The sequence below is a fragment of the Antrostomus carolinensis genome, unplaced genomic scaffold, assembly GCF_000700745.2.
Source record: "Antrostomus carolinensis isolate BGI_N321 unplaced genomic scaffold, ASM70074v2 scaffold30089, whole genome shotgun sequence".
NCBI lineage: Eukaryota > Metazoa > Chordata > Aves > Caprimulgiformes > Caprimulgidae > Antrostomus > Antrostomus carolinensis.
The window spans coordinates 1-18530 of NW_010337097.1; the positions used below are offsets into that span (position 1 = coordinate 1).

Sequence of the window (18530 nt, forward strand, 5' to 3'; positions counted from 1 at the left end):
CAACCCAAACCATTCGATGATTCTATGACAGTACAATGGATGATGGATACAATATCACAGATATCTAATAAATATTATATAGAATAAATGCATAGCTTGTTGCAGGGAGGGAAAGGGGAAATGCAAGCACTGATTGTGTGTCAGGCAACAAGACCTGAGGGCCCTGTCCTTTTTTCTCAATTGCCAGTGCCATTGCTGCGGGAATATTTTTTGACTGAATATCATAAACTGGTTATTTCAGTGGGACAAGACAATAATTTTTTTCTAGCCTTTAAGTTGACAAGTAAAAAAGTGGATACAATAGTGCTAGCTTGTCAGAAGATAAGCTGTTCCTGTGCAAATATTATATATTTTATAGTTAAAGAAAGGACAAAAATTATCACAATAAAATCTGAAAAGTGAAAGAGGTAAGCAGATGTTTAAATCCGTCTCTTCATGGGAGACAATATAAATATGCAAATATCATGCAGTTGTGAGATTTCAGGAGGCATTTAAGGTTCTGCATCAGCCAAGTCTTAGACAGAAAGAAGTTTTCTTGAATTTAGATCTTAGTGCTCAGTGGTAGCACCTCAGCATAAATCAATATAGTTCATTTTTCTTTGACCTACAAGAAGAGCTGAAAATGAAAACCTAAGTATTTGAATACAAAATATTCTGGACACAAAAATACCATGCAAAAACATGCTTTACGGGTGATGTGTGAGGGTGCCCTCAAGGTTACAGTAACTAAGGACATCATATTTTAGGGAAGGTGGCAAAATACTATTCTTATGATAAGTACTTTAAGAGAATACTTTTCTTTGCCAAGTTCACTGATACTTTTCACGGTATGAAAGAACTTGTCTGCTTCCACAGTTTGCATTTATTTTTACTCAGAGTTAAAACATTCAATTTTTATTCCATGTCAAATGGTACATTGGCAGGTTCTATAAAAAGAAACTATTTGCTTCGCATTTTGAAATTAACTTTAAGTTTCTGATACAGCACCCTTAAATAGAATGTTTTATTCTATGTTAGATCTTCTGTTACTGTTCTTTAGTGCTCCTGTCTGTGTTTATAGGGGACCAATTTGACAAGTATGACAGTGCCTGAACAAACTATGTTGTTATTGTAAATCTAAACCTTTATTATATACTTCCTGACTCTTTTCTGTAAGCAAGCTAGTTAGTACTAACCTTCAAGATCAAGTTTTAAATTCATCAAATAAATGTCTTTTTTTTTTTTTTTTCCTTTTGTATTTCTGTTGAGGTCATGGCAGCACAATGGGTAACTAAATACCTTGATCTGACCGTGCTAAAAACGCACGTCAAGGTGTGTTAACCCAATCCAAGCCTCACCACAATCTTTCCTTTCATGTGGACATATTTTGACATCTTCTATGTAGACTAAACAAGCTAGAGATGTATCCTAGCTATCCCCAGAGGTTATTAAACTCTGTGTCAACATTATTAATAGACGGCAAGATGCCTGGTGAATGTAAAGGGCTGAAATGTGTCCACTTTACTTAAAATAATGGCCAAGTTAGTTAATACAGTGTTGTCTGTCTTAGTATAAATTGGGCCAATGTTTATTAGGTCACACAAAAAACAATAAGTACAAGTTACAGGCTATGTGATTTGAATACGTAGGGTCATACAAAGACAAATTAATGGAAAGATCCTCAGGGCTGTTAAATGTGGTGATACTGTTGCAGCTTGTGCATAAGTAGAAGCATCATCTAGGGAGGAAGTATTCCTCTATTTGGAATCAGTCACTCTTAGGCTGCTGTCAGAGATAATATCTTGGGTGTGCTACCCACTACTCCATACAGATGCACTACCCAAGACAAGTGGAGTCAAGGCAGTGAGGTCAGGACTGACACAAACAAACACTGTCTTGAATGTCTGTAGCTACCTTTAGAAAACAAATGCATTACTACTGTCTGTGGAGTGGACCATTGCACTGGACTAATGGATTTTTTGTATTGTGTCTAAATTGAATCCTTTCCTCTCAACAAAATGTAATGTAGGGCAGCCATCTACCAATGCTTTTTCTGTGTGCCTGTAAGTCATGCTATATTTATTTACACTACATTCTGTATTTTTCATTACTTAATGATGCACTATTATTAAGAGATACTTAAGGCAATACTGGACTCATCTTTTTTGGGTGACCTTTAGGCTTAAGGTGAATTGAAGAAGAAATGTGTTGGAAAAGGGATATAATTAATTACTTGCATAAAGATTACTAAATACCATGAGGAATAACAGTTTTATTACATATATTTTTAGTAAATTCTATTTTGCTCTGCACTGCTTAGAAAAGGTGTAGAAGTGCCTGATAAAAAAAAAAATTGTCCACAACATGTAATCCATCTCTTTATCTCAGCTTATATCTATCCTCTTGTAAGTAAGGAATACAAGATTTTAGAAATGTCTACTATGTTGTTGAAGTTCATTTTTCAAAAGGAAAGAACTAGAGTTCTTTATTCCACTTCTATTTGCATTTGCTCCTTTGAGTGTTTCTAAAGCACTGAACTCATTTGCTAGGCCCAGTTCTGATTTTACAGTGTTTGTACAGTTTAAGGTCGTCTTATATGTTTTTCTAGCATAAATTTTTGGATATTATGGACTGTAGTCTGAACACATATATCTTGAAAATTTAAGACCACAAATTTTAATGTACTTGTAAGTAATCGTATCTGTAAATACTAGACTCTCTCACATACAGTATTACAGGAATATAGTAGCCTACAGAATAAAAAAAAATGAAGAGTCACTTGGGATGGTAATGATCATAAATACTTTAGTAGTGATCAATTATATTTTTGGTTAAATGAATAAAGAGGTCTGGATTTTTCTTTTGAGTTACGAGTGACATCCGGTCAACAGTAAAACTTAAGACAAAGAAGCGAGGCTTAAACTCTTCCAGAGCATTTTGTCCTTCAACACTGAATTACCCTCTCACCCCTAGAGGTCCTTCCAAACCAAGGCTGAGGTTGAAGGATCCATCGGGTAACTGTCAACTTTGCCTAGGAAGCTTTTGTGCTATGTCTGTTCTGTAAATAAACGGAAGAAATCTGTCTCCTGAACTTAGTAAAAATAACATGAAACTAACTTTAAAGGAAACATTAGCAGAAAAAGGTATCTGTTCTAAGAAAACAAAACACAGGTGTGTGTAAGAATAGATTTAAAAAAAATGTATTGAAGATAATACTGATTACACAAACTTATACTAATCCAGTTTCTTTTCATGTGTGGTTTTTTTTTGTACCCTTTGAAAACCTGTTAACATTAGGTAGCCACAAAAAAAGAGGAAACATTTTAGGATTAGATCTCTATAGTCTAGAAAGCAGTTACAGATTCTGTAAATGTTTCTATAAAATTGTTCTGAAAATCATAAACGACTGATTTTTGCTATGCCTAACCACCTATTGAGTTTAGTTTCGTGGCTGAAATTTGAATATTTTCCTCAAAACTTTGAAAGTAGGTTGTTGTAGTTCAGTTGTGGAATCAGTATTGTTCAGATAATCAATCATGTGAATATTTTGCAGAGGCCAACTGTTACTACTACTGTTGCAAAAGTACTATTTTTATTAGACTTACAGAAAATTTCATGTTTTTTCAGTTTCATAACGTCATTTCAATGATTGTGTGAATCGAATCAGTTTACAGTTACAAAATTTTAAAGGATTTTGAGATTTATTCTGTGACAAAATATTTTAAAAATATAGTTATAATTTAGTTTTAGATTCTGTTTTGGTCAATCCATACTTTCTTTACACACATTTTATTCTTGCCAATCTTAAATTTTTTATTAAGTTTAGAGCTTAAAGCTAAAGTTTAATTGAGAACTGACTAATTATGGTTCACATAGAACAGTAAATAAGGAATAAGATATGCCCATCTTCCATAAAAGAGATTGATTTTTATGTGCTATCAGATTTGGTATTGCTTTACCTGTTTCTTTTGCAGCAATACAATATAAAGAGTTTGTTTCTAAATGGTACTATGTAAAATACAGACTAGTGACAAATATTTAATAGCTGTAACTACGTCAATATTAATCTAAAGTAATTTACAGGTTTTCACCTACTGCAACAAAATTCAGAATTTAATTATTTGTCTTTATGGGGTTTCTGTGTATGTTTAATAAACATATGACTTCAGAACACTATTTGACAATTTTTTTTGTTGAGTCACTAGGAGTTAGTTTGGTCTTGCAGGCAAATTAAGATGCTTCTATTTATGCTTGTAGAGGAAATTTAAGTAGCAGTATGATTGCATCCTCTTTGATGCTGAGTCTGATAAAGTGCTTCATGAGAATCATGTAAAATTTTTGCTTGTTTTTGAAAAATCATAACACCTGAATTGAAATAATTATAATTTTTGATGTAATGGATTCAAAATGTGGTAGTGTTTACTTAGCTTTGCAATACTTTGAAAAGCAGGATTAATTTTTGATCAGTAGAAAATTTTAAAACATTTAAGATTTCTGACCATTATAATACTAGACCAGTAAAATGGTCTGAAAGAAGGAAATGTGCTCATCAGCTATAATTTCAAGTGTTGAATAGAGAATAATTAAAAATCTGTCTCATATGATAAAATAATTTCAATTATTTAATTATTTCTTATTTGCTTGTACTTAGTTTGAACAAAACAACCACGGTCAGTATTAAGGTAATGTCAAAGTTCTCTTGGCTGAGTAGCTTCAATCCTGACTTGTACCTCCATGTAGCTATTTTGTATTTGTCCATTTGGCAGGTGAATGGCCAGCAGATAAATTCAGTCCTACTGACACTGACAGCTATTGTGCTGGACTAAAAGTACACAGGATTCTTGTTCTGATTTTAGTCAGACTGTTTGTTGTAGGGGTCATGCATGTGTACAGAATGCCAGAAACATTATTTTAAATAATGTGTTTTTTCAGGAGGAAGACAACCTCTTCTATTCTCCCTAGTGGGTAAAAGTGATGGGAGTAATTTTACATGCAGCCTGCTTGATGGTTACTATCAAGCTCAGAGTATGTAGCTATAGGCTAAATTAGAGGCGCAGTTCCATCAGTGTGGCTGGACAACTGATGCTTTGTTAGAAAGTTCATGTAGGGTTTCACTTTTTTTCCTTCATTTAAGAATTCTGAAAGCAGATACAAGTAAGACAGGTCCAATTTCAAAAGATTCAGTCAATGGAGTTTTTCTGAAATCAAATCTAGACAGATTTTTCAAGGTGGTATGGAATGATAAATAAATGAAACAAGTCCAACTTTTTTGTTGGGCATTTTTTCAATCAACCCAATGCTGTTTGAACCACAGCTACTTTATGCCAGAGTACAAAACACTTTCTTATTACCATGGTCTAATGGCTGAAAAATATTTAAAATAATATTTTAAATTCTGTAATACCAAGACCTGCCATGCAAGTTTGTTTATAGACAGCAACAATTTTGGCCATTAGATGCTTTCTAAGGACTGAGATAATCTCAGTTGCAAGTTGATAGTATCTGATGCACAACAGAACTGGAGTAAAGGCTGTCTCTGGTGGGAATCCTTTACTGCTTTCAGGAGATTTCTGGACCATTCACCATTCCCTTTAGAAGATGCTTTTACTACTGACTTTGGAATTTGATCCTTACACATAAAAATAATCTCAGAAATGCTGTTGGATAAATTTGTATTGACTTCTGAGACTACCTGCAAATTAATTTAAGCTACTTTCCTTCTCTTCAAATGTTTACAAACAGTTTTTTAAGGGAACTTCCTTCATGTTTTTGTTTGTAAGTTAATCCTTTTGTCTGTTTATTTGATGCCTTTGCAAACTGACAGCCTCCAAAGTTGGTTAACTTGACAGCATCATGACAAAATCATAGTCTAGCTAGGGCAGTCAAGAGCAGACCCGAAAGGAACAATTTGACCACTTAACCATGAGCAGCAAGGGGTTATGAATTAGATATGAACTCTCCAGGAAATTGTAAAGGCATTATTACAGACAGGTCAGTCAAGAACTTGGTGCAGTATACTTTATTGGTAAAAACAGCAGAGAGTATTTTATTCCTAAGGGAAGGAGGCAGTTAGGTAAAAAATACCTTTCAGTGATACTGTTCTCTCTCCCTCTACCTATTTGAGTTTAGATTCACATCTCAAGAAATAGAGGGTACAAGTCAAAAAGGCAAGTTATACAGTGAGGTATTAGGAGGACAAACACATATTGACATGTGACATTAATTGTAAGATAAAGAAGTATGTTAGAGAAGGGCTTTTAACTCTTAACATTTTTGTCAAAACTTTTCCTTAAATGAATACAACATAGGGATGCTATTAAGAAGCAACTAATTTGAAATAGACATTTTTATTTTCTTTAACATACTATAAAATCCTTCTTCAGTACTGTCTTCTGCAGGATAACATTTAAGAGAAAAGCACGGGATATTTTGAACAAAAATAGCATCTGCAGTTTACAGCAGCTAGAATTGGAGCTGTACTCATGATGTGTTCTGTGCTCATTTTAGATCTGATGAGAAAGACAACTCCTTTTGACCAATGTGTCACTTTGAATGAATATAAGTTGCAACAGAAGCAATGAATTAAAAAGACTAAGGCTCAAACTCTGGCTACCCAGAAACTTTAATCAGTTTAACTATGTGGTTTTGAAGTAAGCCGAATTGGCGAACAAAGTCTTTAATTTTATTTAGGTTAGATTTACTTAAATTTCCTTAGTTTCTAACTGACTTATAAAATATACATCATCTGCATGCATACATAGCTGTACGTACGTATTAAAGCCTCTGTTGTGAGAAGGGTGCAACACAAGTTTACAAGCCACAATTTTTATATATTTCTGTGGGAAAAGAGTATTTAAAGAATAGCTTAATCAGTAGCTTCTGACACCTGACCTTTCAGTGCGTTTCCCTTCAAAAATACCTCCTCCCTCACCTCCCTGTAATTTCTTTGTACCAAACACTGCTGAGTTCTTTTTCATTAGTCTTAGTAACTTCGAGATACATGCTCATTATGTTTCACACTGGCATCACTAGGGCTGTGTACAGTTACCACTAATAGTATGATGGCTGCTAATGTATGGACACAACACAAAACAGATTTTTGAACAGTAAGCAAAAAATACATACTTTTGTGTGACTAGATTTACAACTCAAATGAATTTCATCTGACTAGATTGTACAGTGTACTCATCTGCATTTAATCCAGACAGCCTGTGCCTTCTCTACAGTTGAAGGAGATCTATTCTTTGGAGCCTGGATGGAAGTCATAACATCCTAATTTATTTGAGTTGCTACAGCCACAATGAAGCGCATGAATCAAAGTGTAGAAGAGTCCATTCTCTTCCATTGACTCTCCCTCTCTCAGGGGACAATGATTAATTCTGTTGAGTTGCCTACCTTTTAGAAAGATTATATCCCACTGTTATATGTGTTAAGTTAAATGAGTCTTACCTTATTCATTTCACCTAGTCACAAGTAGTTACTTGAAAGGTTTTAAAAGAATATGTTATATTTTTTCCTCATTCTATTATTACTGAGGAAACAGACATGATATCAGAAATTTCATGAGAGTTGGACCTCAATTGGAAAAATTCCGAATAAAAGCAAAAGCAAAGGCCAGACTTCAAATGTTGGACTTCCAAACAAAATGGAAAAAAAAAAAGAATAAAGTAAAAAATCTTAATGGAAATAAACAACAAAGTTTTGTAATGCTTTTACTGCCTAATGGAAAGCTGACCAAATCAGTTGAGAAACTCTTGGGACAGAGTCATGTGGTCTAACTTTAGACATCTGTCATCTGTATCTGCACTAGTCTCTCTAGGTTCCATTCACTTTTAATGAAAAAAGTAGGTGTTTTTACTTCCCTATCCTTCTAAATTATTTTAGATTCCTGTCTTAGGATGACATGAATAGCACTCTGCTGCTTCTGTTCATTGATTATAAAGAGAATCTTGATACCTAGTTCAGAGCACCTCATCCCTGCAAAATTCAGCGGCTATTAGGGCATCTGTTTCTCTACTGTAGAAAGTAAAGTGCTGTCCTGCACTTTATTCCAGCTTGCTTTGAGGAAGTAAACAGGAACTCTGCATTCCTAGGCATGGAAAACATTTACAGGAATGCAAAATTGCTAATCCTAAAATCAGTTTTATAGAGATCTCAAAAAAATTATTCCACAAAAAAATGGAAAAAAAACCTCAGTTGAATTACATAAACCAGATAAATTTCAGTGTTGTTACTCAGTGTAAAGGATTCCAAGAAAAGAGGAAATAATATTGAGTTCAAATTGTTCTTGACATGAAGCAATGCAGAACATATAAGCAGAATCACGACTTTCCCATGGGAACACTGGTCTGACTGCAATTTCCCAATAACGACTTCTGGTCCAGAATAACTCCTATAAATATCTTAGTGCATGCCATCTAAAGGGTATAGTGACTGTGGATCATTAGAGTCTGTAAATCAGTTGATTCCGTGTTCTTAATTTATGAAAGTATAATAGGTACTGTGTCTAGGACAGGAATGAGGGAAGGAAAAGAACGTAGAGGCAGTGCAATTCATTCTGAAGTGAAGATGGGCAAAAATATGGAAAAAGTGAGCAAAGGCAATGCAGACTAAACATGGATATAAATTTTATATACTTGGCACCAAACAATTTACATATTTCCTAAACAAAAACTTCCAAGGCAAGATAAAAATTAAGGAGAACACACAATCTCTCTCTATTTCTGGTATGCTTAGGCCTTTTAAAGGATTATTAACATCAGAAAATTACAATACATAGATGAGAGAATTGTTTGATAATACAAGTGATGAGTGTTTTATAAGCAGCGAACTTGTTGAATTGCAAATAATTGCATTAGAAGAAGTGATGAAAAGACAAGAAATTTGTTCTTACCCATTCAGAACAGAAGCCAAATGTGAAACTTTTCACCTTATATGGCAGGTTTTCTTATCTGGTGGGAACTGACTCAGCTGTGTTCAAAACATTAGAGCAGATGCTGGAACAAATTTCTTTTGCGTCTTTCAATTGTGTCCATGCCAACACACTCAACCACATCAAATTCTTTCTGGTCATTTACATTCATATGCTTACCACATATTTTAAAACCTGGAAGGCTCAAATTCAACTTGTAAATCAGAATTCTTAAAGCTGGATTTTTACTTGAGATGTAAGCGTTCCACACTAGTGGGTGGAAACAGGGCTCGATGTGATTGCCTAAACATGGGTAGGTAGTACCATTTGACTTGCCACTGCCATTCCAGCAAAGAGGTCCTTTGTCCCATCTGCCATGAAGGTGTCTTGGATGCCCTTGGGCATCTCAGGTAGTACTAGATGACTACATTTAGGCAAGTGGGAATGATTTGTTCATTATGTCAGTGGAACTTGTGTTGACCAAACAGTGATGTCTAGTTAAGGATTAATTGAATGTCTTTCTTGACTGCATTTTTTCAAGTTTTGATGCTGTGATCCATGTCTCTGGCTGTGTAAGGAGGGGAGCTATTATGTCTGTTGCTGTGAAAGTCAGAAAAGTTGGGTAGACCTTTTGGTAATGTAAAATGTTGCGAGTGGGATCTTGGCAGAACAAATCTCTATCCTCTCTTACTTGGTAATAAATTATCATCCATGATAGCCAGCAAATCCATTCTTACCTCATGTACTTATCTGAAATCAGCTGGTGCTAAATCTGGCATGCTCATTTCAGTGTAGTGAGTTTGTAGCTTGACTTTATTTAGTCTGCCAACAAAAAAAAAAAAAAAAAGCAATTTAATAATGGGGTTTTATTGCTTAGATATTTTATAGCTAGAATTATGTTATTCTCTATTTGGTTTTCCTTTGTGTATTTGAAAGGAGATAATTAATATCAATGAGTTGAGGTACTCTATACTGATGAGCAGGATGCACACTTTTGACTGACTGATGTAAGACATTTAAGATATTAAATGTAAAGATGCTGATGCAGCTTAATGGAATCATTACATGTTATAGTAAGACGTGTAGTACGTTTGCATTTGTTTATGTTGTACAGCCTGAGTTAGTCTGTCAGAACAATAAGGATGTATACCCATAGTACAGTCTTTGAAATCCACCCCCTGCAGTAGCTTCAGAAATGCTTTGGGTGAATTAGTAGTAAAGGATGTTATGACTTATTTTTGAGAAACTAGTGTTCTATTCAGTGTCAGGCAGAAGCCAAGAACTTGAGTAATGGGTTCTCAAAAATGTCAAACGTTCAAGAATAGCTACTTTCTATTGTTGAGAAGAAACATGCAAGTTGAAATTACTTCTTATAGTTGCTGGACTCTTTGATCTCTCATGTAAATATGTAATAAGTGGTCACTGGCAACAAAATTATATAATAAAAATTGCGAATATCCTTATTGTAAACTAAATGTATTTTATTAATTCAAATATTTTTTATGGGTCCCTGCATCAAAATAACAATGTTTCTAGTACTGTCAGCTTCCTAATAATTCCTGTGTATAATATGTGTGCAGAGTTCTTTACAAGATCTGCAGAAAAAGGGATTCAAGGCTGTTGTGGGTTAACCAACCCCAGCAGGCAGATCAGCCCCACACAGCCACTCACTCATTCTCCCACAGTGGGATGGGGGAAGGAATAAGAAGGGTAAAAGTGAAAATAAACTTGTGGGTTCAGATAAAGACAGTTTAACAGGTAAAGCAAAGCTACATTCACCAGCAGAGCAAAACAAGGAATTCATTCACTATTTCCCATCAGCAGGCGGGTGTTCAACCATCTCCAGGAAAGCAGGGCTTGGGAAGACAAACACTGTAACTCAAAATGTCATCTTTTTCTCCTTCTTCTCCCAGCTTTTACTGCTGACCATAGTGTCATATGGGTGTGGAACATCCTTTTGGTCAGTTGGGGTCAGCTGTCACAGCTGTGTCCCTTCCCAACTTCTTGTGCACCTCCAGCCTCCTTGCTGGTGGGTTGGTCTGAGAAGCAGAAAAGGCCATGACACTGTGCAAGATCTGTTCAGTTATAGCTAATACATCCCTGTTATCAACACTGTTTTCAGCACAAATCCTATGAGCTGCTGTGAATAAAATAAACTCTATCCCAGCCAAAACCAGTACTAAGGCCAAACCCAAACGTCAGCAGTGAGAATCAACTCAGGAGAGTTTTTGAATGAAGCAAGGAGTTGATGGGAGGAAGTTTAATATCTAGCTAGGGGGAACTAACCTTACATTTGGAGTATAGAGACCATGGTACTTAAAGAAGAGTACACAGTTGTGTCAGTTTAGTTATCTATTTTAACAGCAACTGCATGAGTTGGCATGTATCAATGTCATGCACTTGTCTCAGAGTTATTTCTGCTCCTTAGGCAAACCTAAGACTGTTTTTAGATCAGATCTTACAAACAACACATGGAACACTTTGGCCACTCAGCAGCAGAAAGGGACCGCACTGCTGCTTTAAGATTTTCTAGCACTACCTGCCTTTGTAAAAAATCCCTTCCCAGCTTTTTTGTAGGCCCCCTTCAGGTACTGGTAGGCTTCTATAAGATCTCCCTGAGCCTTTTCCATATCTGCATATTTGCTAAGTGATTGTCCAGCTAATTTAATCATTAATTTGGATTGCTAAAGTTACCTCTCTACTTGGCCTTTTAAATGCTATAAAAATAAATATATTATTTGATTTTCCTTTTGCAATCTTAGTTTATTTAAAAGTGTTGCTTTCTTGCTACTTTTAACAAACATTATTGAAGAAGCTGAGTGATATAACCATGTGCACTAAATATTGAAATTCTGTCTGTTATACATAGCACATTCTACACTGCTATTAAAAACTTTAATTTCATAACACAGTAAAAAACTTTGCAATTTTAATATTTTATCTAGCTTCATTGGAAAATAAATTCAGTCTAATGACTTTGTTGTAGGCGTAAATGAAGAAGCAGCTTAATTCTGAGAGTATTTAGCATTATTTTTCTTGATGTAATTCAGAATAGGATTTAATGTAATATGTAGCTGGTAAATTTACAGATAAGTGCCATTAATCAGCAGACTGTGCACTTCAGTCTGCTTTTCCTCTGTTGAAAAATTTCCTTTACAACTTTTAGCAAATAACTTTACTAAAGAAAGAAAGTGTTGTTTGGTTCACAATTTAATAAAGTATTTGAAAATTTAAATTAGGAAATTAAAGAGACTTAAACATGTCTTTAAAATTAAACTCATGTATAAATGCATTATGAAATACAGTGGAGCAGAAAGACTGAGATTCTCTCTTCCAGAGATAATCCATTCTTTCAAACTGTGGCTCATTCTTCCCAGTTTGATTGTGTTTATTTAAGTTGATGAATCTCATACTTTTTTTACTTCATTGACATGGGATAATCAGATGAAATTATACCAGCTTGTGTGTCTTAAGTTTTGAGCTCCTGAGGCTGAATTTTTCTGCTGAGGTCAATTGGCTTGAGATGTTGCATTGCAAAAACATGTTGGAATAAAGATAATTACATTCTCAACACATACTGTAAAGAAAAGAGTGAAAATAATGCTATTTATTTAGCCTTCAGAGCTATTTAATGGAAAATTACATCATTTCACAGTCAATTTTACGTATCAGTAAATGGTTTCTGCCTGTATATTTTTCTGTGCAGGTCAACTTCTATGTAAGAGTGAAGGCAATTTATACCCTTGGACACAGTGTATCTCTGATTGCCCTTACAACAGGAAGTATAATTCTTTGCCTTTTCAGGTATGTATTTTTCATGAGTAGATATGAACAATGATAACACAGTTTTAATTGTTGTCTGATTGCTCAGGTATTTAGAAAATGCATCAGTTTTACATTTTTCTCAATTAAACAGCTGACAATAATGTAATACTAACTTGTTTTTTGCTAGCACCAGTCATATTAAAAAAATTCATAGCACTTCATAAATTTACAGACATTACAACCCATATAAGAAAGAATAGTCATTTAGTAATTGATTATATAAAGCATTTTCTATTTGATTATTAAAATCAACGCCTTGAATTGCTCTTGAAAATTAGTAGGATGCTGGTCTCAACACTAGATAAGAGGGTAGCCATATTTTGCAGAAGCTTCTGAGTGGTCTCCAAGGGTACTGTACTTGAAGGTAATTAATTTGTTCAAGTGGGATTGTAAAGGTATGGATAATTGTGCTGAAGGATAGTGCTGGGTGTGCATTGTTTTTGTTAGGCAGTATTAGGAAACAACTGTCTGGGTTTTTTGCCTAATTTCTAGGACTTATCTGAGACTGAAAGCAATTTCCAGCTGGCAAAAGAAATTGCAAAATGGTATTATCAGTATCAGAACTTTTCTCAGTGTCTCCGCCCAGTTCTACCTGTCTAGTAGAATAGCCTTTATATCGTCCATCAAAAATTCCACAGAACTTTTCCATTCAGCACTAAGAAAAACATGAAATTGCATCTCTCAGGTTTGGTAGAAAAGAAGTACACGTAATTTGTTGAGGACAGCGTGTTGTTAGTTAGAGCCGCATTCCTCTGATGAACTATTCCTATAGCAAGTTCTGTAAGCCTCTCAGTCTGCCATAAAATTTTCTCAATATGTAAATATTCAGAGACTATTCAGAGCAGATCCATAACACATAATTATATTTTGGAATATCTTTGAAAAAAAAAAAGAATTGCATCCCTCATGGTTATCTTTTTTCTACCAGCAAGCGCTACAGGCAGATCATGCATTTTCAAAACTGTTAAAATCTAATAACACATTTAAGACAGAGTGTTATAGACATCTGAATGTTTTCCATCACCAGAAGTCAGTTATAAAAAACAGATTAAGAATTTCAGAGGTGTACTCAAAACCTTCAACTTTAGTTTAAATATCCAATTTGGGAACTCCCCAATCTCTCTATTGAGTCAGTGGAAAGACCCAGTTTTTTTTCAGGAAGGAACATAAGGTCTCCTAAGCCTCTCCCTAAAGAAACCTGTTTCTCTGTTATCTGCAGGGAGTGCAGGGGTCTCCTAACATAGTGAGTTGAATTAGGAACTCAAATAAGTAGGAAGAATACCCTGTTCAATATCTAGCTTCCCAAGCAGGTAGCTAGCAGCCAGTTATTGTGGAAGGCTGCAGCTGGAACAATTGCAAATTGTCAATAATAGAAGAGAATGCAAATGGCTATGTGTGTATGTCATAACTGTCTGTCTCTCAGGCACGTTTTATAGGGCATCCTATACATTAAAGTCATTTTTAAGGACAGAGTTTTGAAAAGAAGGATGTTTCTGTAAGTTTTAAGTTTTCTCTACTCAACTGATAACATCTCCTATCCAAGAGACATACTTTGCCCTGTCAGGTCCCACGGCTCTCTATAGAGAATGTCAATATACTGATCATAAAGATCAGTCACTCACCCCTGAAACACCTTCACCTTTGAATGTAACCAGCAAACTTTCACCTTACCGTGTTTAAAAAGGAGAGCAAAGAACAATTCTTCTAAGTGAACCTATCTAAAGGAGATAGTTGATAGTTAAGCAGTGAGTTAAAAATCAGGAGTTGTTAATGCAGTGGGGTTGTCAAAATCCTGACTTCATCCAGTGGGATTAGTGTATGAACTCTGGATATTAGTAACACAAGAGATTATAAAAATTGTGCATTGCTGCTGTATATATATGCTTGAAATTATCGATTTAATCCTGGATATGTCCAGTGTTTTTAATGAAACAAAACATGGAATAATGTGGAATTTAATTTAATTGTAGGTAATGTGCTCATGACAAGGAAATGGAAATTCTTTTTGAAGTATTACGACTTGACTTCTGCAGTCCATTGTATATTGTTATGGACTGTCTGGCAGAACAGATACAGCTTCAGGGCTTTGCAGTTGTTCACAGTATCACCTATAAATGCATGAAAGGTAGAACTGTTGGATGGGGAAAGGAGAGTTGTTTCTGGAAGTTTCCATGCAGTTACAATATTCTGTTTTGCATTTCTTCCAAAGAACTGGACTTGATTTTAATCTTTACAGAAACATTATGTGGGTTCCCATTATTAATATCTGTGAAGGACATATTTAGAAGCATTGTAAAAGGAAAGGATTTTATATTTGGCTAATCTTTTAATCTCAAAACAAAGACATAAAACATGAATATCTGTAAATACCTTGCCAGACTAAGCTGACAAGATTTTTAAAGTTACTATGGTGCCACAACCCTCATAATACTGTACGTAGTTATTACTATTAAAGCTAATTAGTAACTTTTCAGCACAATGTTTTCCTGTTGGAGGTTACCAGTTTCTCAGGCACATTCTTGCTTCTGTAATTTGTAATTTATAAACAGCAAAGCTAATAATTTTGATGTAGTCAAAAGAAGCTGCTTTACCTCTTCTTAGAATACAAGTTTCTTCATTTGAATATCTAAGTTTTAATATATCATAAAGTTTTAGAAGAGTGGAAATCAAAATGATTGAAAATAAGTAGTATTTTTCAGATATTTTAAAAAAGGTTGGTTTGTTCCAACTCAGAGTGAAAAAAAATTGTAGAACAGCATATTTCTACATAACACTGACATTCTAGACCTTACTGTAGATCTTACTATACTTCCTTCACGGTTATTCCTGTATAACTGTTACTTCCAAAAAATGTCAGTTTCTCTGATATGTCTTTCTGACCAAGGAAAAAAATATGAATCTCCATAATTTCTAAAAGATGTGCTCTCGTGTGCATCAACTGTCTGTAGACATTCCTCACGTGGTAGTTTCTTATCATGAGAGATTCATATCAAAGGAATAAGCATGAAAAGCCAGTATGTAGCACAATAACAGGAGTTAAATAAAAAAACAAACCAGAAAATAATAGGTGAGAGCATGTCTAAAATATATCCAGGATAATCAAAGTTTTATTTGCAAGAAAAACACTGGGATGACTGCACACACAGAAGGATATAAGAATCTATGTTTATTGTCAGCTTATGTTAAAGTGTGAGAGAATACCACTAGGATCTTTTGGTCTGTGGTACCAAAAAGGTGTAAAAGATACTTTATTTGTATATTTTGGACAGCCTATAATGATGATGAGGATGATGATGATAAAACAGCGAGGCAGCACTGACAATATGACAGAGGAAATTATATGCTCTTACTGAAGGTTCATATTACTAAGAAACGGCTGGAGATTAATAGAAGTCTGTTCAAGAGCTTTCTGTCTTGAAATCTAAAATATCTGTTTTTAAATCTTTTCTTAGAAAACTTCATTGTACTCGGAACTACATCCATCTGAACCTGTTCCTCTCTTTCATTCTAAGAGCCATCTCTGTTTTAGTCAAGGATGATATTCTCTATTCCAGCTCCAACACAGCTCACTGTCCAGAGGATCAAACCTCATGGGTAATAAACCTCATTTGCTACTTGGTATAATACTGTTGTGTCACTAAATTTTCCTCCTTGATCCTTTGAAATATTTAGGAATACGAAACTGTCAGTGTAAACAATTCTGTAGAGAATATAGTGATTAGCAAAATGGTCTATTAGAAATAGCCACAGAAAGAAGGTTGCAGCACAAGTAAGAGAAGTTAATGTTGTTTTGCATGTCCATGAAGGGACAACACGTCACCTGCCAAAACAAATCATGACCAGCTATGGCTCAGAATAAATATGGCCACAGCATGAATCAGCTGGGAGAGTTTGAGACAAACAGGAGTGCCATCAACTGGCAATGGTTAAAGGCAGCTCATCTGGAAATGTTCCAGCAGCTTTATCAGTGGTCCAGGAATGGGACAGCTATCAGTGGAGGGAGAGAAATGAGTTAGGGAATTAAATATTGTCTTTATTAACTCCCCTGTACTTTCTGACTATGACAGAAGTGTTGTCATCTGCATTCTCGGCAAGCTAATATGTTTACTTTGTTTTCATGCACAGGGGTTAAAAAAATCTCAGGCCTTGGTGTTAAAAGACTGACCACTGTAGGATATTCCTCATTCTCTGCCTCTGTTGTTTCAGTCAAAAGTGCTGCTTCAGAACCCTACAAATATTGCTAAATACCTTCTGAATTTAATTTACTACAGTTTAAGCTTGTGAAAAATGGAAGGAAGATATTTTTATATTGATGAAGCCACATTGTCCCAAAGAATAAAGTTTTTAGCAGTGACTACAAAGCTGCATGTGTGAATTAGTAATCTGGAATGTTTCTAATGAAGACAAATGTGCTCTGACTTAGACCCAAAGTAGGCAAAGTAGTTAGTAAGGCAGACTGCCAGGGGTAATAAAAAATTCTTAGGTCCCTGAAAGATTAGTCAATGGACTCTCAAAATACTACTCGATTTCCTTAATTTCTTTTATTCTTGAGTTATTCTTGGCTGCAAAGCCTCATACTTTCGTATTTGGATATGTCCAGTTTTGTGTACTGTTGAGTAATTTCTGTTGCATTGTATGTAGGATGATCTGACAGAGCTTGGCAAGGCTGTTTTGTCTTGCATTGGCTGGATGCTACCTTTCTTAGGTAACAGCATGTGGGATTTGCCCCTTTTGTTACGTATGAGATGTTCCACAGTTCTGCTGCATGCACAGATGTCTAAAAGCACACAGTTCAAAATTCAATGCAACTAGGTTCTGGATATGAATGACATAGAGCCATAATTTTGGCTAATTCTGCTGACAGATACCTTCATGGTTCAGCATCTGTAAATACACCTAGTACAGGATTAGCTGCAGGAGAGAGGAAAAATATTTTGATGCAGAGTTCTGGTATGTAAATCGAGAATATAATACAGGAGAGTGTTGGAACTTAAGACATTACCAAAGTTTTAGATTTTATGACTGCTAATCTGGTTGTAAGTAGTCATCAGCATAAAAGCAAATTTCAGCTTGCATTTTGAAATGTTTAATTTTCTCCATGTTAAATTTTCTGGCCCATTACTGGTCTGCAATGGATATCCCTTCAATGGATACAAAGTTCAGAGGCAAGATTAGTCTTACCACACAAGATGACTGAATTAAGTTGTTTCTCTGGGCTTCTGTCTTTCTCACTGAACAGTTTATCTCATCTGCTTTAAGGCTTTCTCTGAACACGCCTGTCTTTCTTTATGAGCTGTATAAGAACTTAGTTGGCTAGTAGGTGGCTAACTTTCACCAGAAACCTTGCTTGTATGCAGCTAAAATTAAGTGAAATGAATTCAAGCCTTTGGGCTCTTACTTAGTTGTCTATCTAGGCATGTACACAGGCATAAATATAGGCATTTATGTTGAGATACCTGAGACCCACGAGCTGGTGGATACAAAGAAGTATGTCTAGGAGGCTGATCCCCTTCTGGTTTATAAGCTGATGACTGGGGTCACTGAGGGCATCTCACTTCATTATAGACACCTATGTTTAGACAGAGGAAACAGTCACTAAATGAGTAAGTTACCTACTTAGGTATTTGGTGTACTTGGAGTTCTAACAGAAACAGTGGACGTATGAAGGGTATTTAAAATGGGGGGGTAAAGCAGGCAGAAACTAGAAGTTTTTCGTTCATTTTGTTTAGTCTGTTACATTCACCATATCATCACATTTCTCAGCTCATTCTCAGCAGAAACACTTCTATGCTCAACCCTCTCATCCCGGATTCCT

General features: G+C 35.2%; 1 protein-coding gene across 1 annotated transcript in view; it reads left to right on the plus strand.

Moving 5' to 3' along the window:
- Positions 1-8277: 8277 nt before the first annotated feature.
- LOC104530493 (vasoactive intestinal polypeptide receptor 2) overlaps positions 8278-18530 on the plus strand; it is a gene marked incomplete at its 5' end in the record, with an annotated part of 25421 nt that continues 15168 nt past the window's right edge. The window contains 3 exons of the mRNA XM_010175086.1: positions 8278-8364; positions 12593-12694; positions 16168-16309. Coding sequence (XP_010173388.1) covers positions 8278-8364; positions 12593-12694; positions 16168-16309 — 331 coding nt within the window. The remainder of the gene's footprint in view (positions 8365-12592; positions 12695-16167; positions 16310-18530) is intronic.